At 47.4% G+C, this 27,236-nt stretch overlaps 2 protein-coding genes and 3 non-coding genes across 6 annotated transcripts; 4 read left to right on the plus strand and 1 right to left on the minus strand.

Moving 5' to 3' along the window:
- On the plus strand, positions 1 to 13,554 carry ARMH1 (armadillo like helical domain containing 1). The gene is made up of 11 exons (XM_074598394.1): positions 1 to 218; positions 577 to 645; positions 1,126 to 1,292; positions 2,095 to 2,291; positions 2,470 to 2,554; positions 4,486 to 4,608; positions 5,101 to 5,173; positions 6,133 to 6,262; positions 7,089 to 7,166; positions 7,927 to 8,035; positions 11,998 to 13,554. The coding sequence occupies exons 1-11, from the start codon at positions 13 to 15 to the stop codon at positions 12,009 to 12,011; spliced, it is 1,251 nt and encodes a 416-aa protein (XP_074454495.1). The 5' UTR covers positions 1 to 12; the 3' UTR covers positions 12,012 to 13,554.
- LOC141748105 (U5 spliceosomal RNA) lies at positions 3,042 to 3,156 on the plus strand. Its single transcript, XR_012588914.1, has one exon. It is a non-coding gene; the product is annotated as a U5 spliceosomal RNA (small nuclear RNA).
- On the plus strand, positions 3,648 to 3,762 carry LOC141748093 (U5 spliceosomal RNA). Its single transcript, XR_012588903.1, has one exon. It is a non-coding gene; the product is annotated as a U5 spliceosomal RNA (small nuclear RNA).
- On the plus strand, positions 4,169 to 4,283 carry LOC141748114 (U5 spliceosomal RNA). The gene has a single exon (XR_012588923.1). It is a non-coding gene; the product is annotated as a U5 spliceosomal RNA (small nuclear RNA).
- Positions 8,864 to 27,125, minus strand: KIF2C (kinesin family member 2C). Of its 2 annotated transcripts, none has more exons than XM_074598393.1 (21): positions 26,937 to 27,125; positions 26,773 to 26,867; positions 24,894 to 24,998; positions 24,627 to 24,669; positions 21,840 to 21,959; positions 20,978 to 21,094; positions 20,500 to 20,600; positions 20,146 to 20,241; positions 19,138 to 19,192; positions 18,892 to 19,054; positions 18,491 to 18,581; positions 17,374 to 17,437; positions 16,139 to 16,230; positions 15,760 to 15,902; positions 14,073 to 14,277; positions 13,522 to 13,632; positions 12,942 to 13,009; positions 11,257 to 11,353; positions 11,063 to 11,179; positions 10,566 to 10,692; positions 8,864 to 9,411 (listed from the first exon to the last, which is right to left on the minus strand). In XM_074598393.1, the coding sequence occupies exons 1-21, from the start codon at positions 26,998 to 27,000 to the stop codon at positions 9,335 to 9,337; spliced, it is 2,151 nt and encodes a 716-aa protein (XP_074454494.1). In that variant the 5' UTR covers positions 27,001 to 27,125; the 3' UTR covers positions 8,864 to 9,334. The 2 variants fall into 2 exon arrangements, with proteins under 2 accessions (XP_074454494.1, XP_074454493.1); XM_074598392.1 differs by having other exon boundaries at positions 24,627 to 24,675; positions 26,937 to 27,123.
- Positions 27,126 to 27,236: the final 111 nt, after the last annotated feature.

Raw genomic sequence — 27,236 nt, forward strand, 5'->3', positions numbered from 1 at the left:
GCAGAAGAGATCATGACTTCCGTCAAAGAGCAGGAAGCCATCAGGAAGCTCATGGTTTTCTTGCAGGAATGGGATAGTGCCCACAAAGTTGCTCGAAGCCACATGCTGAACAACTTCATTAAAAGCAATGATGGCAAGACAGAACCAGAGCTGGAGCTGGAGTTCGCCCAGGGAGCCAGCTTGTTTCTGGCTCGCCTCACGGCATGGCTCAGGATGACGTATCTGTTTCCTTGGACAGCTGGAGGTGGAGTATGGTGGTGGGAACGGAAAGTTCTCTACCAAAAATTTGTTTAAAAAATAAGCTTCTGTATGGAGGCATCCATATCCAGCTGTGTTCTGCAGGGGGGAGGAAGTGGTCATCTAAAGATGGAACGGAAGAGAAAGTCATGTCTGCCAGGAACCTAGAATTAGTGTTTTTTATTATATTGGGAAAAGCGTGGTGCCTCTGCACGCCTGTGAGAGGAAGGTCCATGCTCTCTCGCAGAGAGAGTACCAGTTCAGACCTCCACATTGCCAAAGGCAAGCTGGGGGACAACCATGATGGTCTGTAAATCTCTCCTTAGCCTTGGCAAACAGCTACACGTACAGCACGTGCCTCAACCAGCTGCTCAAGTCCATTGGCATCTTCTTATCTGCTGCAAGTGGGTAAGTATAGAATGTCACTGTGTGAGAGGCGCACACACAGGTGAGGGGGTAAATAGATAAAGAAAACAATGAGTCCTTGGCAGTCTTTTGGGAGGGCTGTGTAAGCATTTCAGGCAAGGCAGGCCCCAGTGAGGTTTGTGGTAGGAATTTCAAATGCTCTCAAAAACCAAATCCACTGCTCGTGCATGTCTCCAGAGCCACCAGGTCACTGACACGACGTGGAAGGAGTGTGGCGAGAGCCTGAGTGCGGAGATGGGACTTTTTGTGCCTGTGGTTCAGTATCTGAAATAAGCCCAGGGCAGAACGGGAGCTGGTGACCTGCTGGCAGCAAAGCATGGAGGAGCCTCCTTGTGTTTGCTGCCCGGGCCCCCGCTGCAGCGAGGCAGGAGGCGATGGTTCCCAAGAGCACAGTGTGCTGACAGAGGAAGATGGGCTCCAAGGCAGGTGACACTTTTGGCTTTGTTCCCCCTATCCTTGCAGACGCAGATACCTTATCGAATTTCTGGAGATCGGAGGTGTCTTGATTCTCCTGGAAATACTAGGGCTGAACCACCTGAAAGAAGAGGACAAAAGGGAGTGTGTAAAGCTGCTCCAGCTCGTCGCAAACTCTGGCAGGAAGTATAAGGAGTTCATTTGTGAAAGCTACGGTAGGCGGCGTGTCCATCCGTGCTTTTTCCTAATTCAGGCGAGGATGTTCTCCCTGACCTCTGCTTGCTGCGGTCCCTTCCCACCACCTGCTGATGGCAGATTGCTGCAGCGTTTGTCTGGCTGGAAGGAGTTCAGGGTCTCGGCTATTGTTGAGCAGTTGCATTTCATCCCCTCTCTCAGTTTTTAATGAGCTCCCTTTCTTTACAGTCATCTCTTTTGATGCGATACTGCTGTCCTGCTGGTTGCAACTGCTCCAGTTAAACCACAAACCAGTTTCCATTCTTAGCTGCAGCATTCACCTACCGCAAACTTTCCCAGACTTCCCCTCGGGGGGTGGGAAGGTTTTGTGGCTTGTATCTTTTGAAAGAGCATTACAACACACTTTTTTCTCCTGGACCGTGGAAGCCAAACCCCGTTAGTTGTTCTGTTGTTTGGATTATGGTGTTGGAGGCTATGGGGTGATACCTGCCGTCACAGCCTCCTCCAAGGGAGACGAGGTGGCAGGATCAGCAGAGGGATCCCTAGCAGCACTGCTGGCATTCCAGTGCCAGATCCTGCTTGTGAAAATGCCCACAGAAGGGCCTTGGCCACCTACTTCAGCTGAGAATTTTGCCGACTGCTTTTCCAGTTGGTGTTGTGGCTCCTGACAAGGCCAAAGAACTTTTTTCCTGGCTTCTGTTCTTTGAGCTGCACTTCAAGTGGGATGTGGTGCTGGGTTCTCTTGGGCTGTCAGTGAAACACCTGAGATGAATGACCCAGACTCATCCAGACACATGACTTGGTGACTCTTTCTCTGCCCAGGGGTGCGATCCCTCGCCAATTTCTTGGCCACTTCCAACTCAGCAGAGGCTCAAGAAGATGTGCAGGTTCTACTGGACTCCTTGGGCCGTGGCAATCCCAAGTACCAGAACCAAGTCTACAAAGGCCTCGTTGCTGTGCTGCCCTGCGCCTCCCCCCGAGCCCAGCAGCTGGCTCTGCAGACGCTCGTGGTCATGCAGGTGGGTGGTGGGTCTGGTTGGGTGTGAGGAGCAGCATTAGCTCCCATGTTGGTCCTTCCTGCCCTGGCAGGAGCTGGGTCAGCCCCCTTGGTGTCCAGTGGGCAGCCCCTGTGCCTGCAAGAGGACAGCCTGGAGTACTCTCAAAACTGTCCCTGTCACTCTGCCTGTTTCCCCCCAGGACTTGCTGGGAGAGGCGCCCGCAATCCCGGTGGAACCCGTGCTGGGCGCGCTGTGCTCAGTGCACCTGGACGTCCAGTACGAAGGTAGGACCCATCCAGACACCCCGGGTGGCGGCCCAAGGGATCTGGGGGAGACTGTATGGGGATGGCCATCTCTAGGCCTGGATAAACGTGGCAGGGACAGACGCCAGAGAGGAGCAGCCTCGGTTCGTGCGGCTCCGGGGCCCCGGACCGACGGCGGAGGCGGACGACCACGGCAGCCCCCCCAGACTCCCACCGGGCTGCGGGTGTGCCTGGCGCTGCGGGCGGCGGGCGCCTCATTAGCACAGAGCTCATTAGCATTCGTTTATTTGCATACCCAGGGTGCACCGCGGACCGGCGGCGCGGCCCCGGTAGCGCTGTCAGCCGCCGCCGCTCTCCGGGGCCACCCGGGTGCGCGCCGGGGCCGTGTTCATGTGGGCCACCGAGGAACGGGGGGCGGGGGGGGAGGAGGTGGGTGGGTTGTCCGGGGTCGCCGTACACGGTGGAGAGACAACGGGGAGAGGGGGTTTGCGCGGGGAGGACGCAAAGCATACTCTGGTTTCTCTTCAGATCGTATAAATCTTTCGCCTTTTACTAAAGATTTCCGTGGAGAGGAACAGGCACGAGTGTCGATGAATTTTTTGAGGCTTCACTTCGGTGAAGCTACCCTTTTTCTGGTAAAAAATAGACTGCTTTTTCGCTTCCGAAACAATGTTGATTAGTCCCCGGAGAATCGTGGGACTGATTTTGTGCGGGGACCTGCTGCCAGGGCCGATCTCCGCCCCTTCGGCGCGCTGCCTGCGGGGACGATGGGACCCAGCCCGGGCTGCGGGGGCCCTTTGTCCGCTCTGCCTCCGCCGCACCGGCCGCTCGCTCCGCCCCCGCCCGGGAGGGCGGGCCGCCTCATTAGCATGTCCCTCAACAGCATGGCTCTGATTAGCATACCCAGGGTGCAGTGCGGGGCAGCGCCCTGCCGGTCCCGCTCGCCACCGCCGCCCCGAGCCGGCGTGGACGGTGGGATCGGGCCGAGCCGCGGGTGTCGGTAACCGCGGCGAGCCGGGGTCGGGCTGGGGGGGACGGCGGGGGAGGAGAAGGGGTCGCCGTGTCCTATGGGGAGGCAGGCGGGGGTGGGTAGATGTGCGGTGGAAGAATGGATATACTCTGGTTTCTCTTCAGATCGTATAAATCTTTCGCCTTTTACTAAAGATTTCCGTGGAGAGGAACAGGCACGAGTGTCGATGAATTTTTTGAGGCTCCATTTCGGTGGAGCTACCCCTTTTCTGGTGAAAAATAGAACGAAAAACAAAGACGAGGGAGGGAGCTGAGTTATAGTCTCCCGTGGTTCGCGTGAGGGAAAAGGGGATCCGGGACCGGGGGCGGCCGCGCTGACCCCGAACTGCCGGCCCTTCCACCCCTGCCCCGCCTCGTTAGCATGTGTTCATTAGCATTCGGCTGATTTGCATACCCAGGGAGCACCGCGGCCGCCCCGCACCGCCCCAGCCCCGCCGGTGTCCGCTGCCGCGGCCGCTCCGAGCCGTCCGGGTCGGCGGGACCGGTCCGCCCCGGGGGGCCGGGCCGGGCCGGGGGCTGCGGGGCCGGGGGCGGGCGGGGGCTCCTTCGCCCTGAGCTATGGGGCGCGGGGCAGGCGGGCGGTGTGGCGGGGGGAAAGATGGTGGCATACTCTGGTTTCTCTTCAGATCGTATAAATCTTTCGCCTTTTACTAAAGATTTCCGTGGAGAGGAACAGGCACGAGTGTCGATGAATTTTTTGAGGCTTCACTTCGGTGAAGCTACTCTTTTTCTGGTTAAAAAAGTAGAATGAGATTTTTAGGAATCTGCTGAAGTCGTAGGTTTTCTCATAGGCGAAGTACGGGTGGGTGCTGTTGCGCCCTCCTGTTTGTAGTCCTTCCCCCATGACAAGCCGTACCCAGATTCCCCCCACGCACACGTACAATACGCAAGTGCTGAGCGCGGCTCCCCTCTCTCTCTGCCAGCCATCCAGCTGCTGAAGGCCCTCATGGCCTGCCAGGTCCGGCCGGCCCTGCTGAAGGGCTTGGTTGCCCTACTGACACCACCCGGGGAGAAAGCTTTTACCTCCTGCGACGAGACCGCCAAAGGTAAAAAAGCGGACCATGGACCATGGCCTCCTCCCAGGGCGACCGGGTTTCTCCCAAGCTCCCTTGCCTCCTTCTGCAGGGCAGTTGCCCGGACTCGTAGGGGAGGAGGTGCAGGGGGCTGTCCCCTGAGGCGGGGAGCCCAGCAGCCAGGGCTGCCTGGGTCGAGGCAGCGTGCAGGCTACCGTCCAGGCCTCCAGAGACCTGCTGAGGTCTGCTGGGCAAGGATGATAAACCGTTCCAGACCCGGGTGTTTCCTCCCCTGACTCAGCAGAGCAGGTCGCAGTGGCCCCCACTGTCTGACCTGTGGCTGTGCTGCCGTGGGCATCGTGCGCACAGACCTTTGCAGGGTGTTTCATATGATATGTAGCCACAGGGTTTCCCTGAAAGACATCACCTTTTCATGCTAGCGGTGTAACTGCACCTCCCCTCCCTTCTGACATCTTAGAGGTGTTTCAAAGCACCATTCTCACCTTTCTCATGTTCCTCACGCAGAACCAGCCACACTTTGCCCAAGGGAGCCCATGCTGGTGTATATTCAGCAAGCAGCTGCTGCAAAAGCCATTGGGTAAGAAACTCCGGAGCAAAACCTACAGAAGCATAAAAGGGACCTTAGAGAAGTGGCTTCCTTTGGGTAGGGTAGGGTAGGAAAGGACTGGGACGTATTCCAGTACACCAGTGCTCAGCTAAGGCTCCTTAGGCTGTTCGGAGGCGGGGTGTGCTCAGGAATAGGGCAGAGTGCCTGCAGGTAGCAATGCTCAGACCCTCCCTGCTTCCAACACTGGAGCTTGCTTGAAGTTTTATTTATAGGGAGATGTGGAATCCCACCGGCTCTGTCCCTGTGTGCTGTCACAGTGGCTTCATGGCTGGGCCTGGAAGCAATGTGTGTCTCCCACCACAGCACAGGGCTAAAGGGTGCTGTATTGATCAGGGCCGCTCTATTCTCCACATAGCTGGGAGCCACAGCGAGCAGTGAAACACCCTTATTTAACATCAGCCACCCAACAGAAGAGTCTAGTGCCTATGACTGACTGCAGAATCCTTAAAGAAATTCAGCCGTTTGTGCAAAAATTTGTTCATTCAGTATGAATTTCCTGCAGTGTCCACAAGATAGTGCTATCAGAACACTTTTCCTGCAAAAGCAGATGACAGAAAGCCCTTGGTGGGTAGGGAGATGTACTGGAGTGTTTTCCAGGGACATGCTCACAGAAGTAACAGTGGTGGTGGTTGAGTTCTGTGTTCTTCATGGTCACACAAGAAACTTGCTAGATTTTCATACAGCCCAGGAAGCTCCTGCCAATCATTAGGCAATTTGTTCTCAGCAAGCCCACACTTTAAATGATTGCTAATCCATGCACAGACAAACATTTCTTGTTTATTTTGAGACTCTCCTGTCTGTTGGTCTTGCTAGGGCAGGGTAGGAACACATTGTTGTCCACTGGTGACCGCACTAAGAGACCCTGACTCAATTTGTTGTGTGCTTCTTCCCACACAGAGGGTAGGGGCTGATGGCCTGTCTCATTGCAGTGTATTAGCCAAGGAGTCAGCAGAAGTGGCGGAAGAGCTGATCCAGCTGAAAGTGGTACATGGCCTGATGGTTGCTGTGGGGAACCTGGATCATGCGGCCAGCCAGAGACATGCCAGCATCTCCCTGGAAGTGAGTGTGGTGGTTTATGGTGGAGAACATCGTAGCACATGGTCTCCTCCCAGAAAAGCTCCCTATGCTGTGTTGTTTTTTTTTTTCTAAGCATAGCAGACACAAAGGCAGGAGTGACAGTTCCTTCAGGAAAGAGCTGTATTTCCTCTTCTGCCTCCCTCCTACCACCCACCACAAACAAGGTGCTGGGAAGCCACTGTTGGGCCCTCACACATCTGTTCTACCCCCATGCTTGCTGTGGGTATCAAGCACAGACAGAGCTAAGGGACTAATCAAGACAGTTTGCCTGGAGCAAGACACTAGCACAGAATCATAAGCAGGCTGGTGCTAGGTAAAGAGTTTTGGGCTGCCTCAGCACAGCCCTGCCTCTGTAACAGCCGCATGGAAGGACCATGCTGTCAGTAGACGGGAAGGCCTGAGTGAGTGACAGCTGAGAACCAGGCTGCTCAGGGGAAAAAGGGTCTACAAACCTACCTAGCAACGCAGAGGGTCAGTGCACCCATCCTCTGAGCAGGGTGAATTCCCTGGCAATTGCTGCACTGCAACCATTTCACTGAAACGCCCTCTCTCCTCTTGTTAACAAAGGTGGGAGCTGGCACTGGGTGATGTCGGGGGGGAAGAAGGTGAGTCTTGAGCAGGGACCTTCACGTTCCTCATGGTGCGTTTATGAAGTGCTAGCAGTAGCACCGGTACTAAAGGAGGTGGGTCAGGGACTCCCTTGCACGTGACACAGGTTATCTGGAGCCATATCATTCATGCAGCTCTACCTTCTGTACACACGCTCACATCCCTTCTCCCTACATGCCAACTCTCTCTTCTCTTGCAGTATTTTGTGCGCACATTTCCCTTTGTGGAGGAGTGTGCAAAGGCGGCACTAGGACACACACTGTTCCAGCGTTTTATGGTAAACATGCCTCCCTTATGGCATTTATTAGCAGCCCTAGGACCTTGGTCTGTTTTGCAGGGATGGGGGGGATGGATTCTTTTTTTCCCACAAGAAACCCAGTCTTGCATGAGAGTGCAGAATAAACAAAGCCACCCTTTGAGAAGTGTTCACCTTCATTCTCAGCGATAACTGCTCTGACTCAGCACCAAGACAGACCAAGAAGGGAGCTCATACTCCTGCTCCTTCTATGACAGTAGGACTTGGTGTTAGAGGTGGGGGCTGAAGGGCCAAGTGAGGCAAGAGGTGACTTGAGCTCCTCCAATTCAAGTCCCTCCTGACTCTGGCTCCTGGGGTGGATATACAGAGTAGTAAGCAATGTTTGTTCCACCTTCTCTCCCCGGACCTAATACAGGGTAACATTTTGTTCCTTGCACCTAGGCCCATCCTTACTCACCCTAAGACACCACTGGGCAAGGCTGGATGATCCAAGTATAGTAACATCTGAAGTGGAACAGGACAGCCTTGCTTTAAGTCCAAACTCAGTAGAGCATAACAGCCCTTTTCCTCTGGCTATACCATCTTAATGTGATGCAGGCAGAGCCCAGGTACAAATCAGCTCAGAGGCCCCCGAGTGCTCAGCCCCACGCTGCTCCCTGTACCTAAACTGTTGATCACAAAATGCCCCAGCTGTGGGGGAGGAGCCTCTCTGGGTTGAAGTATCCCTTCTGTAGCTGCTTGTCCCAGTCCCATTAAGATCCTCTTTTCCTGCCTTTTCCAGGACAGTCCTGAGACCTGGTACACAAAAATGGATCCAGTCCAGGCTGAAGAACTGGCCTCCAATATAGTAGACATCCCCAGAGACATGGCAAGGATGCAGTCTGCAGAAGGTGTGTGCAGAGCTGGGGGCAAAGATATTTAAATTACACCCTTCACTTTCAGGGGGAAAAGGCAGCTCAGGAAGCAGGAGAGCAGGGTGGGAGGTCTAGGGGGAAGAGGGAGTAATGGTAGAAGGGTCCCTTTGTAATCTGATGTTTGTATAGCTGCATCCTGTGTTGCTGGACCCAGAGCTCACAGGGCTGTTTTGTCCTGTGTGAGGGAGCTGAACAAACAGGAAACAGAGGACAGCAGCACATGCCTCCCACCTGTCCTCCCCCATCCTGCCCCTCTGCCTGCTCCTTCCCAGAGGACAGGTTCTATGGGGGCACCTGGACCCAGGTTGCACATAAGGGCCACGGCAGCACCTTGCTGCACCTGAACCAGAGGCCAGCTTTGCACTTCTGCCCTCAAATACAGATTTTGGTGGGCTATTGACAGGTTTATTTTATGTGGCATGTTAGCCATGGGAAATATATGTGAAAAAATGTGAAGTAACATCCTGGGGCTATCTTCAAAGCCTGAGTAAACTCCCATGGTACAAGGGCATATCACAGGACCCTTCCTACTTACCTGATGTCATAAGAGCTGAGCCACTCACTACATGCTGAGCTTTGCTCAGGTGCAGGATAGGTACCCTCTGAACCAGCTTCCCCCTTGCTAGGCCAGTTCTACTCAACAGGATCTCAAAATTTATTTTGAGTGATTTTTATGTAAACATTATAAGTGCAAAGGCTTTAAAAAGAAACCTCATCCAAGAAATCAGCCTATCCCTACAATACCAGCCAGTCTTTAGGGGCTGTTAGTCTTTACCAAAAATCAGCAAGAAATATATTTTATATGATAGGAGATAATTAAATCCAGGAACATTTATTTATCAAACTTCTTAAAATAGTGATTTTTTTTTTAATTACATATAATCCACTTTCTTTCTAGAAAAGGTAGACTTGCAACAATTTTGCAAGGTTTCAAGCACATCTGGAAAAGTTATCTGTACACTAGAAGACTATACATGTTCATCTAGTTCTATTAGAAGAGACCATTGTCACTAGCATAGGGCCAGATGCTAGACACATCTAGCAGAGTCTCAGGCCCCCCGCCCCAAGCCGTACAGCACGTGTTTCTAGCACTCTGCCGAGTACTCCGATACCAGACCATGAAGAGAGAAAGGCTGCCTTGTTCACTGCTCTCAGGCATGCACATGCATGACCCGCAGACACTCTACCACATTTAAAAATAGGAGTTACACAAACGACCAACAAACATGCAAGACATACAGAAGATTGCTTGTGCACCAGGTTTTGCTGTATTTACTAACGCCTCTGCTGGCTCATCTGCTTGCTGACTTGCTCCTCCAGTTGCATGGCAGCTCCTAGGGCATCCAATGTTTCTGTAAAGGAAGAGAGTGACAGGGTGACTGACCTGGAAGCTGAACTCCCCAGCTCAGCTGTCCCGCTCAACAGGGCTCTGCAGGGGCCACAGAAGGAAGTGAACTCTGAAAGAACCACTCAGCCAACATCAAATCCTGCCTGGTCCCACAAAGCTCCTCAGCTGTACTTGTTCATTTCTACTCATCAGCAGTTTCAAGCCTGCAGTTTGCAGTTCAAACTAGATGCCACTAATCCAGCCATCTCAGAGGGCTAGATTTCCCTGAGCTATAAGGCAGAGAGGTTAGCGGGACATTTACTCTTGTTTCTTGTCACCACCCCACTATGGCGAACGGAGGGATACAGCTATCAGGCTGCACTTGAGATGGGAGGACAGTCAGGGCTGTTTAAAAAGAAGTCTACTTCTTCAGGTTAACAGTTCACTTTGATGCCACAATTTCCAGCCTCATTTGAAAAAACAAACCCCTCACAGCCCTGTTTTTGAGGCAAAGGCTGAAGTGGCAATCAAAGCCCAAGTTATTGCAATAGGGTGAAAAGTAGCAGTTAGCAACATAGCTTCCCCTGTCCTAGTCAGGCCATGTATGTGCTTGGCACTGTTACCCTGTGTCAGCCAAGCTCATGCACCTGCCTTGCTGCCTCTCTACCACCGCCTCAACCAGCATGGTCCAAACAAAGAGAGGCAGTGCTGACATGCCAGGCAGACACTTGTTACAAGTGCATGGGTATTAAGGCTTGATATCCATGAAAACAGGAGTGGAAACAGTGGGCATATCCCTGTGAATCCCTAGAACATGGCACTGGGACCTATTTGTCAAAGTCTGCTTTTTGGCCAAGGCAAAGAGTAAACCATATAACCAACTAGCCAAACAGACTTCAGCTTATCGGCTCTTGGTGGCAACTGCATTCTGCTCAAGGGAAGGCAGTTTTATATGGCAGTGCAAAGCAAGTGGGAGTTATGAGCCAAAATTTTATTTTGGAAAGTGCAGACAATAGGATGTTTCAGATCTGCCCCTGTGATCACCTAGGAGAGTGATCCGAATCACAACCTATGCAGAAGGACTGTGTGCACAAAGCCCCACAGGTACGCTGGTATTACTTTCAGGTCTTTGAAAAAGTGATTAGTGACAGTGCTAATCAGAGACAGGCACTAACATACCTCTGACACTAAGGAAGTTTCTTGAGCTCTCCTCTACGAAGTGCTTAGCTCTGCTCACAAAGGTCTCGAGATCATAGTCTGGTTGTTCTGTGATTCCCAAGAGGTAGTCAAGTTCAGTCGGCATTCTCTATATTTACAAGGATAACAGTGATGAGAAAATGACTTTCTGGAAATTCAATTAGTTTCTTCAGATCTGTCACACCAATAAACAGAGCTGAGCTTCTACAGACCAGTACCAGTCAGTACTCATTAGCAGCAAGTAGAGGTTGCTAGCTGGAGAGGAAGGGTGACCAGCTGGCCACAAGCACTATAGTCCCACAGTTTAACCACTTGGGCAGGAAACCACAGGACAAAGTTGTCAATGAGGAGAAAGTAACACCACTGACAGCGTCTTGCAGTACAGCCCACAGCCTACCCAGCAGCACTTGGCTCAGACAAGGCAAGGTGCTATCAACATGTAGAAGGCAGCCTGGGTTGGACTTGCCTCTTCCACCTACCTGTCTCAGTTCTCTAAGCTGTTCTACAACTTTCTCCTCTCGTTCACTAATTTGAGTCATAGCGTCACAGAAGCTGGACATGTCAGGAGAGATATCTTCCTCCTCATCACTGGAGAGCTGCAAGAAACAGCCCAAGTAAGAACAGCAAGTTGTTCACAGCTTTGAGATCTGCTCAGCCCACTGCACACACATACATTGCGACCTGAGCCTTCTCCACTGGTCTGTGTTTCCTCAGTCTCCATCTGATTCTGTGCTTCACCACCTCCATTATGAGGGCTGAGCTCTTTCACTCTGCAACAAGAACACTTGTCACTCAGACACTTCTTCCAGCACTTTCTGGGCTACAGCATCACAAAACAACTACTGCAATCAATCAGTGCTCAGCAAGAGACATTCAGCTGCACTTAAGCAGTTGCACATTACCACCTCCAGAACAAGCTCACATGGACAGAAACCCCAGAGGGCTGTGGGAAGGAAAGCTGAGATATGTTTTGTCTCCATGCCCAGCCTAGGACCTCTCCTGGAGAGAAATGTCCAAGCACACAATGCTAATTGCCAGCAACACCTTTCACAAAAGCTGTCTTCCACATGTCAGCTTCGTCTGTCATGACCAACTAAGAGAACTTAGTATGGGAAGAAAAGGAATAAGGCTGATTTTTTCCCCAGAGACCCACTGTGCCAGAATAGGTCTATAATAAGGATAAAAGCCATGGCTGATGACATGGTACTAGAGGTAGATGTCAGATACCAACTGTGCATTTAATTCCAGTTACTAGTGTCAGCTTCATGTTTCCAGTGAGTTTCAGCCTTGTACCCCCTTTCTTTTAGCTTGAACATGCCTTCTGCACTGGCTAAGAACCAATGGGCCTAACTCAACACTAGAATCTTACTGAAGCACACTAAGTCAGATGTTGCATTTTGTCCTGTACTTTCAGGTGAGCAGGAATGACTGTCCACCAGAAGAAAAAAAGCGCACAACTTCAATCCAGAACCAAATCTGGGAATCTGTCAAGACTCACAGTGTTCCTGAATGCTTATGACAAGAATTACCATACATCCTTTCAGAGAGTGGGATGTTTTCCAGGAAGAAACCAAGCAGCCCTTTGCCAACTAAATGAAGGAAAGCTACCAAGCCTGAAACGTGCAAGTGTCATCTTGTTATGACATGACAAAAGTCAGTCTCCCTTTTACTTGTCACGTCACCAGGGAGTTGTAGAGGCATGTAAAGCAGAGACTGGGAGGCACTCACTGCTCTGTCAGGGGTTCCAGGTATCAGCGAGACCCCAGGAAAACCTGGGGCTCAGTCCCTGCAAATCTACCTTGCCCTGCAGGTACCTAAGGTCAAGCGCAGGGCACTCAAAACACACTCTCACCATCTGCTTGGAGGCATTTGAGATCTCCAAGTCCTTCAGATTTTAGCCCAAATCTCCAAGGTGCCATATTCTATTAGTTCATATCAAAGTCTGTCAATAACACAAAGTGTTTTGTGTCATCTGTAGGGCCATGTCAGGGACACAATCTTAGCACACCACTTACAGATAGGACCCAAAGTATTACATAAAGTAAAAGGCATGGAGGTAACCATTCAGGACAAGGTAAACTCCCTGCAAAAACCAGGGCAGTCTGAAGTCTAGCAGGAGAGACTCCTCCTCTGAGGAACGGAGACATTAGTCACAGTTTAATACAATGTCCATTATGTCTCACACAGAGAGCACCCAGGTTAGTTTCATAAGACAGCTCTAAGATAATTTGCTCCTAGCAAACAATTTCCAAATTGCCATTACAGGCAGTGACAACAAGAGAACTTTTGGTCAGCATAAAAGCAGCCAAAAATCCTTCTGCAAGAAGAGTAGAATGCTCAGATCAGAAAGGCTATTACCTGTCAGCGTATCTCAGTGTGTTTAAGGTGTACTCACAGGAACTCATGCCTGGAGAAATCATTGCTATCTGCAAACAGAACAGAAGACCTCAGTGACTCCCACATCTGACTTTTGCTCATGTTAATGGCCCTACAGATCTCACCAGGCAGCTGGGACACATTAGGGCAAAGGGTCAGAGATGAGACATTCTGTCAAGTCCATTTTTCTTTATAGCTTCTGTGGGACATGCCAGGGGTCCTGTATCCAGCTTTCCACTGGCTTTGTGTGCACAGCCACTGTGCTGCACCCTCCACAGGAAGCAAAGCCCCTTTGAGAGCACACCAGGCTCTACTGCAGATTCACTGTATGAAAGCGACTTCTGCAGTTCTGCTTCTACAGGGGCTGGGCAAAGCTCACCGGTTCTTGATCTCAGTCACCATGTGAGTGTGGAGAGTGGAGGAGGAAAAACCTATGTGACTTTTTCAGAGAACTGAAGTTTTCTGACTTCAGAGACCCTTCACTCCAGAAGAGCATGAAGCTATTTGGTCAAATTGCTGAAGCCATAAGCAGTGCGTGCATTTGTGCCATGCACATACTCACCATACAGGTCCTCGAGTTTGTTCCTATGAAAGAGTCTCTTAGCACCTGGGTCAGCTTGCTCTCCCGGAAAGGGGTATGAGATTTGTTCTGCCCTAAGGCTCGGATACATTCCTAAGAAAAGACGAGTCTTGTGAATGTGATATCTGCATCTCTTCTCAAACAGCTCTGCAAGCTATCAGCCACCAATTGCTGATAAACCCAACAGGCTGGAGAATGGTCATCTCTATTGCTCTATAAGTACTTTATAGCCTTTAAATACACTCCAGGTATTTGACTGTCACAAGACCACTGGTATATCCATCATATGTAAAAAAGACAACTTGAATAAAGCTTGAAATGGCTGTACCAGTGTCTGGCCTGACAAGACTGCACTGCTTTCCTGGAAACATTCTAAATGAAAGTATACACCATTTTCAAGATTAACATACTAAACTAGGATCTTTTCGGCTGTTCTCTTCCCTTGCACTGGAAAGAAGCAGAACAGATAACCCCAGATTTGAACAGAATCCATGTGTTGGTTAGTGCTATTTGCTCCCAGTGCTATTGCTCACCTTCAAAGCCAGCAAGCTCTTATTGATTTCTGCACCTTCCATTCGTGTCTGCCGATCAGCACTACATGTGTCTGCACCCCTCTCATTTCCTGCCAGATCCACCAAGGAAAATTTGCCAAGCAGTTTCCCTCTTCGGCGTAGTATAATTTGGAAGCAGGCGTGTGACCGTGAAGAGCTAGCATTTGCAAAAGTCTGCCCAGATGTCCTGCGGCAAAGATGCAAAGCATTACAGCTGTGTCACAGAAGATGCAACAGGTGCCGACAGCACTAGACAAGACCTGCAGCTATTCAGTTAAGTTGTTTAACCTCTCCGGTTTTATCCTACACATGAATACCTCAGGTGTGCGTGAATTATGAAATTACCTCTGATATAAGAGCACAGAAGAACTGCTGTGAGAACTATGAACCTGCACCCCATTGCAGAGATTTAAGGCTGTTTAATCTGTCTGCCTCAACTCAGCCAGCCTACACTGGAACCCCTTTCTGACTGCTAATGCCTTACATGCATTTGGAGCTGGAAATACCTTAGCACTGCATCTCCCAGCCACAGAGCAGGCTACATGTCATTTTCCTAATGCATCTGCCATTACACGGTAAGCTCAGCCAAGCTCCCCACTAAACAGCATTAGCTGTGCTAGCAGATTACAATCATGGTAAATCCCATTCTCCAGCCAAGCTGGCTTGGCACTTTACCTCTGCTGTGCAACTGCACCTGCCCCATCACTGCTAGACACAGGCTGGAGACTTACAAGTTACCATAAACCTCCCTGTGACCTTCACTGTCATCATTCCCTGAGAAGGCTGGCAGGTTCACTGTCCCACCTGTATCCCTACCGCTGGGGGAAAGGCAGGGAGATTGTCCTAGAATGAGGCAGGAGTCCAAGGTGTTAAACAGTTCTTTCTTGGCTTGAGCTTGTCAGCCAAAAAAAGCATGCACAGCAGAGAGCTGGATGCACATATCTCCACATACAGTGTAATACAGAAACCAAGGAATTCTCATTTGCCTAGTAATGTTTCCACAGCAGCTGCAACTTAACTGAGACAGATAAGACTTGGTAATACAGATTTTAGCTCCTGATTAGAGACACCAGTACAATGGTAGAGTTGCCCTGACTGCAGCCTTGCTGCCAGGATGATGAGCCAAGCCTACGGCTGTCCCTTGGCACTTGCTCTCAAGGATTCCTTAGAGAAGATCCTTGCACAACATGCAGCAGTTTTGCTGCCATTGGAATAGCTCATCTGGCCTGCAGTTAAGTCAAAGCATTTTTGCAACTGTAGGTTGATGCCGGCTGCTCTTCCTTGATCTTTACAAGCCCACAGGGCACTACTTAGGCTCCTGTAAAACTAGCTGATACTTCTAGAAAGCAACTAGACTGCTAAGTTTAGCTGTGGCACCAGGGCAGTCATCTCCTCATGTGATTAGTTTCTTTCTTCTTGGAGTTACATGAGGAGATGTGGACCATGAACTCTGGCCTTCTCTATGGCAGGTAGGCTAAATCTGTCGCTGTTAGCCCTTTATTCTGTAGCTACCTTCTTTTCAGGCAGAGGTGCCGCTCAGTGCCTACCTATTAGTGGGAACACCAAGCTGCTGTTTAAGTCTCAAAGCACCAGCAACAGAGATTATGTATTTTCTGTAGACATGGAGGTAAAACAGGACATGACTCTCATTGGTTTTTTGACACCAAACCTGCAGGCACTGCCCATCTCAATCATTCTGGAGACATCTTCAGCGCAGTGGACTTGTCTCTCTTGGAGACCAACGACTTGGACCTGCTGCTTGCCATCCTCCAGGACTCGAAGCTTTGCCTTCTTATTCAAGAGGTCAAACACCTATATTCAGGCAACAAGATTAAGGTAAATCTGAGCAAAGTCTCCTTGTAACTATTTTGCATTGTGTTTATAGAAAGTTATATAGAAACTGCACATTTACATAGCCTTCCAGTTCAATTCCAAACACAGCAAGAACAATAGACTATACAGAACTATAGAAACTAGTAAGTTTCACCCAGCTACTTATGAAACACTCAGCCAAAGAAATCAGATTAAGATTTTTAGAAGAGTCATACCTTTCCATTGTATATTTCAAAGAAAGTCACATAGACTTCCAGGTTCTGACTCCTGTACCTGGGCTGGTTTAGGAGGAGGAAGACATCTTGTGCTAGTGAGGAAACGCAGGAGTTAAATAGTTTAAAACATGTTCTAGTTGATACTTGATCTACTTTCAAATATTGCACAGCCATAAGGCAGCGTCTAGCAGCCAAATGATAGTCATCCTAAACAAATGCTGGTGAAACAATTAGTGCTGTGCTACCATCTGGAAAACAGTTCCAGCAGCATCATCATCCAGGGACTGAAAACATAAAGGGATATGGAAGTTTCTACTGCTGATGTCACCTGCAAACAGCAATCCTTAGTGATCTGGAGGAACACTGGTATCTGCTATTGTATTAGACAGGCCTGAAAAGAATCACATATTTGTGTTTCAAGCGCTTCTTGCGGAAAGCCTAGAAAACATGCATCCCTGAGCATCTGCATTGCTGCTGTTTGGAGACAACAGTATGCCAGATTAGTTGACCCGTTGGCTGGATCTAGTGCAGCTCCTCACAATTAGGCTTCAGACTTTGAAATTGAGCTAAAAAGCAAAGACTTTCCCTTCAGGGCTGGTCATAACTAATTCTCAGAGACTGGCAAACAGCTGCTCTTGTTTCAACTGCCTTGCTACACATGCTAGTTTCACAATACACCTGTCTAAAGGGAAGGTAGAGGAGGTCAGGGTTCATGGTGCTTTCTAGGCATTAGATCAAGGAGGGACTTCTAAGCATCTGTTTTCTTCAATAATTTTGCATGTGCTAGATTTTTTGCATCTAATAATGCTTACAAGAAGAAACATAGCGCATACATTCATATGCTTTCTGTATAACAAGCTTTATATGAGAAATGGGTAGGGTTGCCTTGCATTCGGGTCAGGTATTTCCAAACACCATCCTGAGCCCAAGACAAAAGTTAAATGGTTCAGCCCAGTGACTGCCAAACTAGAAAATATGTCATATCTCTGCCTCAAAAAACAAGTATCTTCTGGTGAGTTAAGTGTGAATCTAGAAACTTACAGGCTGTAAAATATTTAGTGAAACTGACAGAAAAATAATCATACCTCCTGCAAACACCACTGCTTCTTACTGAAAATGCAAATACTTTATGTATCTTTTACTGGAAACATTTTAAATAACCATACAAAAACAGATCGTATCTAAGAAAAACAAGCACCAATTTGATCTTTGTATTTAATGAAGAATCAACTTACAGGCAAAAGCATATATGCCCTTTGAGGCATTCTGTGTTCTCCCGGAGAAGTCTCCGCCCATAGTCTGTGAAGAGAAAAGGCCAGAGGTGAGGTTTGGTACAAACAAGTCGAGCTACCTGATTTTAGTCCTGAGAATGTACTAGAAAGTTACCATATATATACTCTGATGTCAGTGAGATGATTAGAACACAGTTCAATTCAGGATTAAATGAGTTTGCTGCTTCCCTATGGGCTCACAAAGAAGGTCTGGACTATGCAAAGCAACAGCTGAACGCCTGCAAGGCTCTGCAGCACAGAGTCAAAGCAGTTGTTCCTCCAAGGGGAGGCTCATGGCCTTGACAGTGCAACCAAAGAGCCCCTGGACAGAAGAAGCAACGCCTCATTTTTTAGGAGGTAGGTTGAGCAACATTTTCACTGCTACTTGCAAAAGCTCACGTGTGTGATACCAAAATGCATTAAACTTCTAGAGCAGACAATACCTTTAACTCCTTTGATCAAGATACCTTTAATCTCAACAAAACTTCCAGTTGGTTGCTATCCTGGTGACTTTCTCTACCACTTTTATATGAAACAAATTCCTTAAAACAAAACTCAATCCCATGACACGTTCTCAATCTGCCAGAGTTTAATATGCAGCACTCCAGACTCAAGGTACAGCTATTGTCCTTGCACTAGATCTGCACTCTAGGATCAGGAAGGGACAGTAACTCCACTGCCTATGATTTTAGTGCCTCACAGTTGTATTCCTGTGGTGATGCTCAGATGAGCACGTTCGTCTTCTCACACAATGGAGGCAGCCTATGTCCAAACTTCTATAAACTTCCAAATTCCCTTCCGGATTACTGGAAGAGATCTACAGCTCGCTACATAGCGCTACTGATAGGAGATCCTCACCTAAAACTTGCCTCTAACACTGGAACGACAGCAACTGTCTGATTACTCAAACTGGCAGGCTAGCCTAGTCTGGTCCAGATCACTGTAGTTTGAGGTAAAGGTTTCTTGCAGAACAAGACAACAGATTACTCATTATCAACATCAAGGAGCTTTGAAATACTTTATCTAAAGCTAGAAAGTTTGAGACCTTGGAGAAAAAAAACCAAAACAACAAAACACTTACATGTGTCTTGCCACTGCCTGTCTGGCCATACGCAAAGCATGTTGCCTTCCCACCCTCAAAGATGGTCTCTACAAGAGGTCTAGCAGTGAACCTGGATATTCAGAAGGTAAAGAGACAGTTAAGGCAAGCATTTCACAGCCTACCTCATCAGTTTTCCTGAAAAAAAAAAAAAAGAAAAAAACAAAAACCAAAAAAACCCCACACACACCCAAACACACAAATAAAAGCAAATCAGCAAGACCATGCCAAAAGAAAGCTTTAGAATTATCAGTCCTTTGGTTTCCTCAAAAAAGGATTTTAATATTTATTTCAGGTAACCGTTTCTTTGAGCCAGGATGCCATCTAGCCATAGCTCCATGCTTTTACCTTGAAAGTCATGCCCAATGAGAAGAAAGCATTACCTGTATACCATTTCATTAGAAGAGGATTCATCAAATGAAAAGTCAAATCTAAATGCTTGGGTTTCAAGGTATTTTGTCAAGTCCACTTTCTGCTTTGGCTCATGGACCAGCAGGACACACTTGCTTGGAACAGTAATCACATCACATTCCTTTTTCAGAAGTTCTGTTGACAGAAAAGACCCTCAGTTACAAAAATAAGCAAAGTCAAACTGCTCCAAGACAGAGCTGCTTTGTCAACACACTCGCCTTGTTTATTAAGAGGGCGCTTCCTCACACAGACACAAATTCTATGTTCTTCTATCTAAAAAAAAAAAAAAGAAAACAAGTAATTATTTCCCAATTACACCCACACCTACTTAGTATTACAGAGAGAAAAATCCGATGCTCCCTCACATCTGCTTTTCTATATGCTGATTGGATCTGCCTCTGTAGACCCACTCATGCAGGGACATAAGTCTTAAAATCCATTCAGTGCATAAGAAACACTACAAACAATTGACCTCTGCATAGCATGCTCCAACATATCAACTGGAAATGCTGCTATGCTATAGAAATTGCCCCAAATATTCAAAATTAGTAAGAAGTTTAGTCCTTGGCCAGCTTTCCAGCAAAACCTGTGATATCATTACTGCAACTACAGTCAAATTCAGGCAAATTATTATTTTCATTTCCGCCAGAGGTATTTTTTGACCTGGAGCTCTTTACCGATGCAGTAAGTATAGCTCTTTGTGCAACACAGCTACCCATCAGTTGAGTTTGGGAAAGTGCATATTCCATTGGGTGAGGCAGAAAGCAGAGGACAACAAGCTCCTCTTCTGTCATGCAGCGATACATACACAGACAGATGGTTCTCAGCCCTATAGGATGCAGGCACACAACACACCTACTGTTCCAAGCTACTCCACACCTACTTTTGTGTTTGAAGTTGAATGCAGTCTTTTTTCACTAACCATAACAAGGCCTTTGCTCGACAAGGACTACTTGGTTCTCATACATTAAACAATACTACCTCCATAATTGCTGAAGATATTGACCAAACCTGGTCTTTCTAGTGTTTGACCTCTACTTTTGTTCCTCTGCTTTTTGACCTAGTTTAAAATTACTTAATATACCACCAGGTACCTCAAGACCACAATACACTCAGAGGATTTCCAAGGTGCAGTGATGCACTCAGTTGCTCATATACTAAAATCTTCAGTACAAAATAAAAAGTCTGTCTACAGGCTGCAGTTAGTAGCCTCAGCATTTACTTACTGGGTCAGCTATAGATATTGGCTGGCAGTCTAAAGTTGCTCTGAATTCCTTGATCATCCGTGCAAACTCCCAGTTTGGACAGCTGCTGTCAAATTCCTGTATGGAAAGGCCATGGATGGTCACAGCAAAAAAGCCCCAGAGCATACTATGCAATCAGCTGTACACAAGTAGAAATATTTCACTTAAAAGCCACAAGATTCAGAAGTTTCTGAATCTAGAATGAATCAATCCATCCTTACATTGCTTCGTAAGAACAAAGCCTGTCCAAAATGTGTTAGTTTCAACTAAGTTTCAACTAAATTGTGATGCACTATCCTATAGTATTTCCAACTGGTGTATTATAGAGTACTCCACCTGTGCACGTTTTGTCCTGATTTCATTAATTTGAGCTCTCTTTTCTTCTCTCTTGTTTTTCATTTTCTCCATCTCTTTCACAATGTTAGTTCTTCTCCGAACTAGATAAAATAAAAACATTTCCTTGGATTAAGTTTTCAGCACAATACAAATATTTCAATACAAACTTTTCCGGATGGGTGACAGACTAACTTGTACAGGAAACAATAATCTTCAGAAGGACAGTCATTAACTTTGCAGCATTTCCTTCCCAAACCAGATCTACTTACCACAGAAACTGCATCGCAAGCCTCACTACCATGATAAAGTAAAAGCAGTATTTCTGAGGAGATATGCTATAAAATAATTACACATTTGTAATAAAAAAAAATACTCAAGATATTCAGTCTTACTGCCAAAGCCACCTTTTCAAAGCAGCAATCCCATGGCCATGCGTTGCTGACTGGTGGGTCAGTTCTTACCCACTGCTCCCTCATACCTGGGCTCACTGAAGCGTTCGTTCCAGCAGCAGGCAGATGATCCTCTGTATTGCCATTTCCATTTGTCAGTGAGGCTTCTGGAGCACAGATCAGCCTGCTAGTCCTGGTTCGGCCAGCTGCAGAAAGAAGCCAGACGAAAACCAATAATTAGATCCCAAAGATCAAGGATAATTTTCTAATTTGTAAAGCCTCACAGGCCACAGGCATTCCTCAACTTGGATTCTGAATCAGGAGAGAGAACTAGCTAAAACCTGTGCAAATAATTTTTTAAATCCTTTGCCAATCAACAACTTTTATTCAAAGCTACAAATCAAGGCCACACCGACTAGACAAGAATTTAGTATCGAGCCTCTTATCTCAATGTTTTGGCAGAAGTTAATACACAAGGCATGCTCTCAACTATTCATAGGGTAGGACTGGTAAAGATAAATAACAATAATTTCATAATTCAGGTAGGCTCAAGTTCTTGCCTTATTCAACCAGTATAGGTAAAACTACTGCCAGACTAGTTACAGAGTGTGTTGTCAGCAGTTTCAAGGCACTTCTCTTCCCACTCTAGCCCTGTGAATACCACTTCATGCTGTTAAAGCAGATACCACATCCACCCACCCACACAACCACAGCTCTCTGGCTAATAAAGCACACTATTATTCAACAACATTGTTTCCTAAGTCCTTTGAGAACCCCTTCAGGTAGGAGCCCTGCATATTTGCGTAGTGGCAGACCTCTAGGTCTCTCCTGTTTTATATATGAAGGCATAGCGGTTGCTCCTCCCCCCTGGGATTTGCAGTTTACCTAATTAAATGCATACAAAGCATCTTGCCTCATAGTAAGAAATCACTGGGTTCTTTCTCCACTCACCAGGAACTGACAAATTGTTTCTGGTTTGTGTAGAAGGGCAGGGATCCACCCCCATCTCATTTTCCTGGAGGCTGCACTGGGATTCTGTGATAACAGTCATCCTGGAACGGCCACGAACAGCTTTGGAAACACAAATTCAAGGTCAGCATCATGCCTCAGACATTCACAAGTAATCGAGTGCTCGCCAAGTGCAGAACAGTGGGGAACAAGGTGTGGTTAAAAAGACCATTTCCATATGTCTGATACATTAGCAAAGTGCAGGACAAAGCAATGCAGGTGGGTGAAAAGCAATCATGAAATACACCACTACAGAAAAGCAAACAGTTCATTCCAGATTTGCAGTTCCAGTGAATTTCTTTCAGATGCCACTAAGGATTCACTAACAGGGCAGTTCCAGAACCTTAATACCTAGGAAGGAGGCAGTAAAAGTCAGGGAACTGGGAAATCCTCTGAAGCCTCACACTTGCAGAGCTGCGTGAATTAACTGTTTGATGGTAACAGTAGTACTGCAATCTGGCAACTGGTCATGAGCAGCATCATGCCCACCATCACAGCACCCAACCACGCACAGACAGCGCGCGTGGTGCACAGTGGACTGGGAGCGTGATAACACTAAGTTCAGCTAAAAGACTCTATATAATCGCAAGAGCAAATCTTTGGAAAGGGTCCTTTTGAGAGCAGTCTCCACTGTCACATGCCAAGGTATATTTCTTGCACTGAGACCAAGTCCCTCGGAAAGCTGCCTGGGAAAGGGATTGGAACTTATACCTCAATAGATTTGTAAAGAAAGCAAATCTGATACAGAAAAAAAAAAAAAGAGTAGAGTGATATGAAAGCTAGAACTACCTTTACCTCCAGTAACCACAAGAATTTATCCAGAATTAATCACTATGATTTTAAAGGACATTAGATTTTGTCAGCCCGATGGTTAATTTCAATTCTGGATCAAATTCCTCACAATTGTGCCAACTAAGTTCAGTGCTCGTATCTGTTAGCTCTTCACCTAGAATCTTCTGCTCAGGTGCAGAGACATTAGGTGTCACTGCTGCAACTTTAGGAACAAAAAGCATCAGCTTCATTATGCTCAGAAATGATATTTCATTCCATTTACTTTTGTGGCACATGCCCAGACCTGCTCTCATCACAAACTCGGCAGCACTTTTCCTGTAAATGATAGTGCTCCTGGACAGGCATACCAACTGCAGGACTGGCTGCCTCTAAATGGGTTTGATTCAAGAGTGTCTAGCACGTGAGGATATTCAGCATCCTCCAAAGTTCTTGTTCATTAATAGGTCTGAGGCAATATCTGTTGCTTAATTCGTTCTGAAAGCACTGCTTCTGCTTCTCTCACTTTCCTGGATGAGAGGGAGATAGACACCTCCTGTTCTTTTTTAATTCATTTAGTCTAAGAACCAAAACCTGAAGCCAATGTTAGCTTTCTAATTGGTGCAGTGCAGAGTTTGCAACAGGACAGATACTCACTGACACTCAAGGGTTTAGCTAGCTATAATGACAGGTAATATTTGAGGAATATTGAAAAAAACTGCTTCTCTCTCGTACTCTGAGCAGGTCTTCAGAGACAAGGCTGTGCTAGTAGGAAAGACAACAGATATTTCAGATTTGCAATTAGATTCTATACTACAGGAAAGCCGTGACCTCTGTGAGGACATTTTTCCATCAACCTGTGACTGAATTAAAACACCTTTATTTTCCCAGCTGGCTATCCAGCTCCATTAACTGAGCTGTCTAGAAACAGTCACCACTTTACCACATCATTTTGCTTGCCAGTTCACAAAATTTATGGATAGTTCTCTGGATTTGAAGATCAGGACGCTGTACCGCAGAACAACTTTTGACATATTAAGCCTCTTTGACTACTGCTGTCTCTCCGATGCAAGAGGATTTGTGCTGTTGTCTTCTGGTACCAGCCTCCCTGTCTTGCATCACAGCAAGAGAGGCCAGACAAGCTGAGCTGTTTTGTTTACAGCCCAATTGCATGGAAAAGTATCAGTTCCGGATAACTATGCACTTTAGGAGAATCATTAAATTAGCAACCTTAGCATCACGTAAGTGCATTGCAAGTAGACCTGTAATGCTGCAATTCAAAAAGCCAAAAGAGTCAACTAATAAGCTAAAAGAATGTAGAAAACGTGGGAGTTATGCAACTCCTGACACCTCAACAAAAACAATTCCTTCACAATCCCACACTGACATCTCTATCTTCTCTTCTGGCTTTGCTTAAAACATTGTACTGACACACAATCACTGAGCCATGGCACACCAGCTGACACTTTGGCTGCCTGGTCCAAAATTCTCCAAGGATAGAGCTCTAGTTAGTGTCTAGGGAGACTGTTTGAAGAGGAGACATCCATTTGTCACGGCTATTTCTTTCTTGCCCTTTCCACTCTCGTTTTGACACTTTTAATCTTAATAACTGCCACTTACCTTTTGTTGTTTGTGACATTTGCAAAACTCCATATGAAACTTTAAAACTCACTGCAACAGTAGCTGCCTAGTGACATTTAAAGAAGTCTCAAGGAATAACAACAACAATGCTGCAGAAAAGGGCAACACATCAACAAATCCCAGCTCACAGGAGCAGGACAGCAATCTGTTAGCAAAGTTTCTGCACTCAGCAGTTCAAAATGTTGGTATGAAACAGCATGCTCTTTATTAGCATTGCCTGAATGAGCAACCTTATGATGCACTAAAGTAGAATATTATGGCTGCAATGAAAGACCACCACCGTTTCACAGGGATATAGCAGAGAGAATAACATTTTCTCACCTTCCCGTGGAGCAGGAATTTTTGAAAGGGTTGTTCTACGCTTCTGTTTCTGAAAAACAATGAATGCTGTAGTTAATCAAAGTAAACTGCAAGCACCTAGCACAGCAATTCGAGACAACATGGCTACAACAAGGATTTTTCTGACTATGAGACAGAAAAGACAAGTTAGAGACCTCAAACTTTAACTGAGGGAATTATTTATAACAAGACCTATGCTGTTGGCGCTTCAGTACCGTAGAAGAGACTATATCACTTCAAAGCACTTACCTGTACGGTTACATTCTCTTGCAAGGGAAGGTTCTCTTTCACATCTGCAGCAGGTAGTTCTTCTGTTAACTCTGGATTTATTAATATCACATCATCAATATCAATCTACAAGAACAAAGGCAGGATTTTACAGAGTGGAATATTGCTGCTACCACTTACAGCATATTTTTTTTTTTTTTGACCTTGACTTTCAGAGGCAAACAAACCTGACCCACTGCCTGCCAAACGTTAAGTTAAAATTGCCTGGAAGGGCAAGACAGTAGTTCACATTCCATTTGAGTAGTCTCATACATCCAAATACGCTAAAAAAAAAGTTGAGCCATTTACCCTCATCTGCCAAACACCACGCAGCTCTGCAGGTGCCATAGAGCACTTCTGAAGAGATGGACAAAGTACATTTGGCATCAACCGCTTTAATCTCTTAGTGCTAATCTTAGTAAATCTCATCTGCTCTGTGACTTCTGCACTAGGAGAGCATTAAGTGTTTACTGTGCGACTGCACTTACTGAAATAAACTTCAAAGAGCTGCTTAGACTTTGGGACATGAAGGATTCAGCATTTAATCCACAAATCAATTCACCTACATTTTTTTTTCCACTTGCTGTTGAAGCCATTTCACCTAGGGCCAGATACTGCCTCCTTCCTGACCCTCCAGTGAAGTCATAATCCTGCCTTCAGCTTGTTCTGCGGCGCCCTGGCACAGGCAGCCGCTGGTCTGGGGGAGCGACGCCAAGGGCAGACAGCCAAGGGCAGGCTCCAGCCCAAAACACGACATCTCGGCTCAGTTTTTCAAACCAAACACAGCAGAGGAGTTTGGTAGCACATGTACACAAGAACTCTGGTATCACAGCAGCTTGCGCTGGAATCCACCTAACAAAACAACACAAGCACCGCTCCAGGAAGCTCTTGACTTCTCAATTAACTTTTAAAATTCCTTAAACGAAACGAGGGTCCATTAAAAGAGCAAAAACAAGTAGGTGAGCCTCTGTAAAATGTGGAGATACAACATTCTAACATAAGAGAGTTATAAAATTTGATTTATATGGAATCTGTAAGTATCTAGTTGGAAAGTTAATTAGCTCAGAAACAGATATACGTGGACAGAATAATATATAAGTGTATGTAAGTATACAGACACAGTGTACATATAAGTGTCTTAGAAAAATGCTGGATTTTGAAGCATCTTCGTGAATATTTAATATCCTAACACATACATGCAGTTTAGTCAGCAATTCTACCTGAACCCACACATTTTGTGTATTTGAATGCAGCACGCACATGAACAGTACAAGATCTACTTTCAAAGAACCCACCGATGGCAACTTTAAGATTTTAACTAAACTTTGGAGTATATAGAGAAACCAGCAGGAGCATGTTTGCTCAGTTACTGAAGCAGACTTTGTTAAGTGTCAGGATTTCGGTCACATCAGCCTCAAATGCCCCAAATTACCCCCCCCCCCCACATCCCGTCTCATCCAATATTTATTTTGCACCAGCGCAGAGATTCAGGAAATCAAACTCATCCCTCTTCACGGGGCACCTTATTAGCGGCACATTAAGTCTTAAGTCACGTTAAAGCCATGAAAAGCCAGCAGCCAGCCCCCAGAGCTGGGAAAACGGGGACTCGGGGGCACTCAAAGCCCAGGGGGGAAGGGGGAGACCCAGCACCCCCTCGTTCACCCTGAGAGGTTGAGCGCCCTGGTGGGCTCCGCTCCAGCCACTTCCCCATCGTACCTTCACACACCGATTTCGTTGCTTTAATTATGCGAAATATTAAAATAAGCACGGAACTGAACCGGCCTACCCGTCCCGGAGTGGGGGTAACCCCCCTGGGCTGCGGCCCGAGCAGGCCGGGACAGAGATGGGGGCCCCCACTCACCTCCTTCCCCTTGACGGTGCCGTCCTCGTACCACTCCACCGACACGGAGGACCGCTCCACGTCCACCGTCTTCACCGTCGCCTTGTGGATCAAGCCTGGAAGAGACTGGCGTTAAGATCCCGGCCCGGCCGCCCGACGGCGCCGGGACCCCCTTCTCCCCTCACCGTTGCTCCGCTGGATGTTAACGACACAGCCGGGGGAGACGTGGCGGTAGATGCGGGAGTCCATGGCGGCTCCTGGGCGGCGGCGCGACCTCCCGTCTCAGCAGCACAACCCCGGCCCGGCCAACCGCCGCCGATTTAAACCCCGCGCGCCGCCGTGCCGCGGGGGCTACCGGGAAAGCACGGCCGGGACTACACCTCCCGGCATGCTGCGCGCGCGCGGACTCCTACAGCTCCCGGCGTGCTCCGGAGAGCGCTCCCAGCAGGAGGGAGAGGCCCTCCGGGGGCGAAGGGCATACCGGG

The sequence above is a fragment of the Larus michahellis genome, chromosome 8, assembly GCF_964199755.1.
Source record: "Larus michahellis chromosome 8, bLarMic1.1, whole genome shotgun sequence".
Taxonomy (NCBI): Eukaryota; Metazoa; Chordata; class Aves; order Charadriiformes; family Laridae; genus Larus; species Larus michahellis.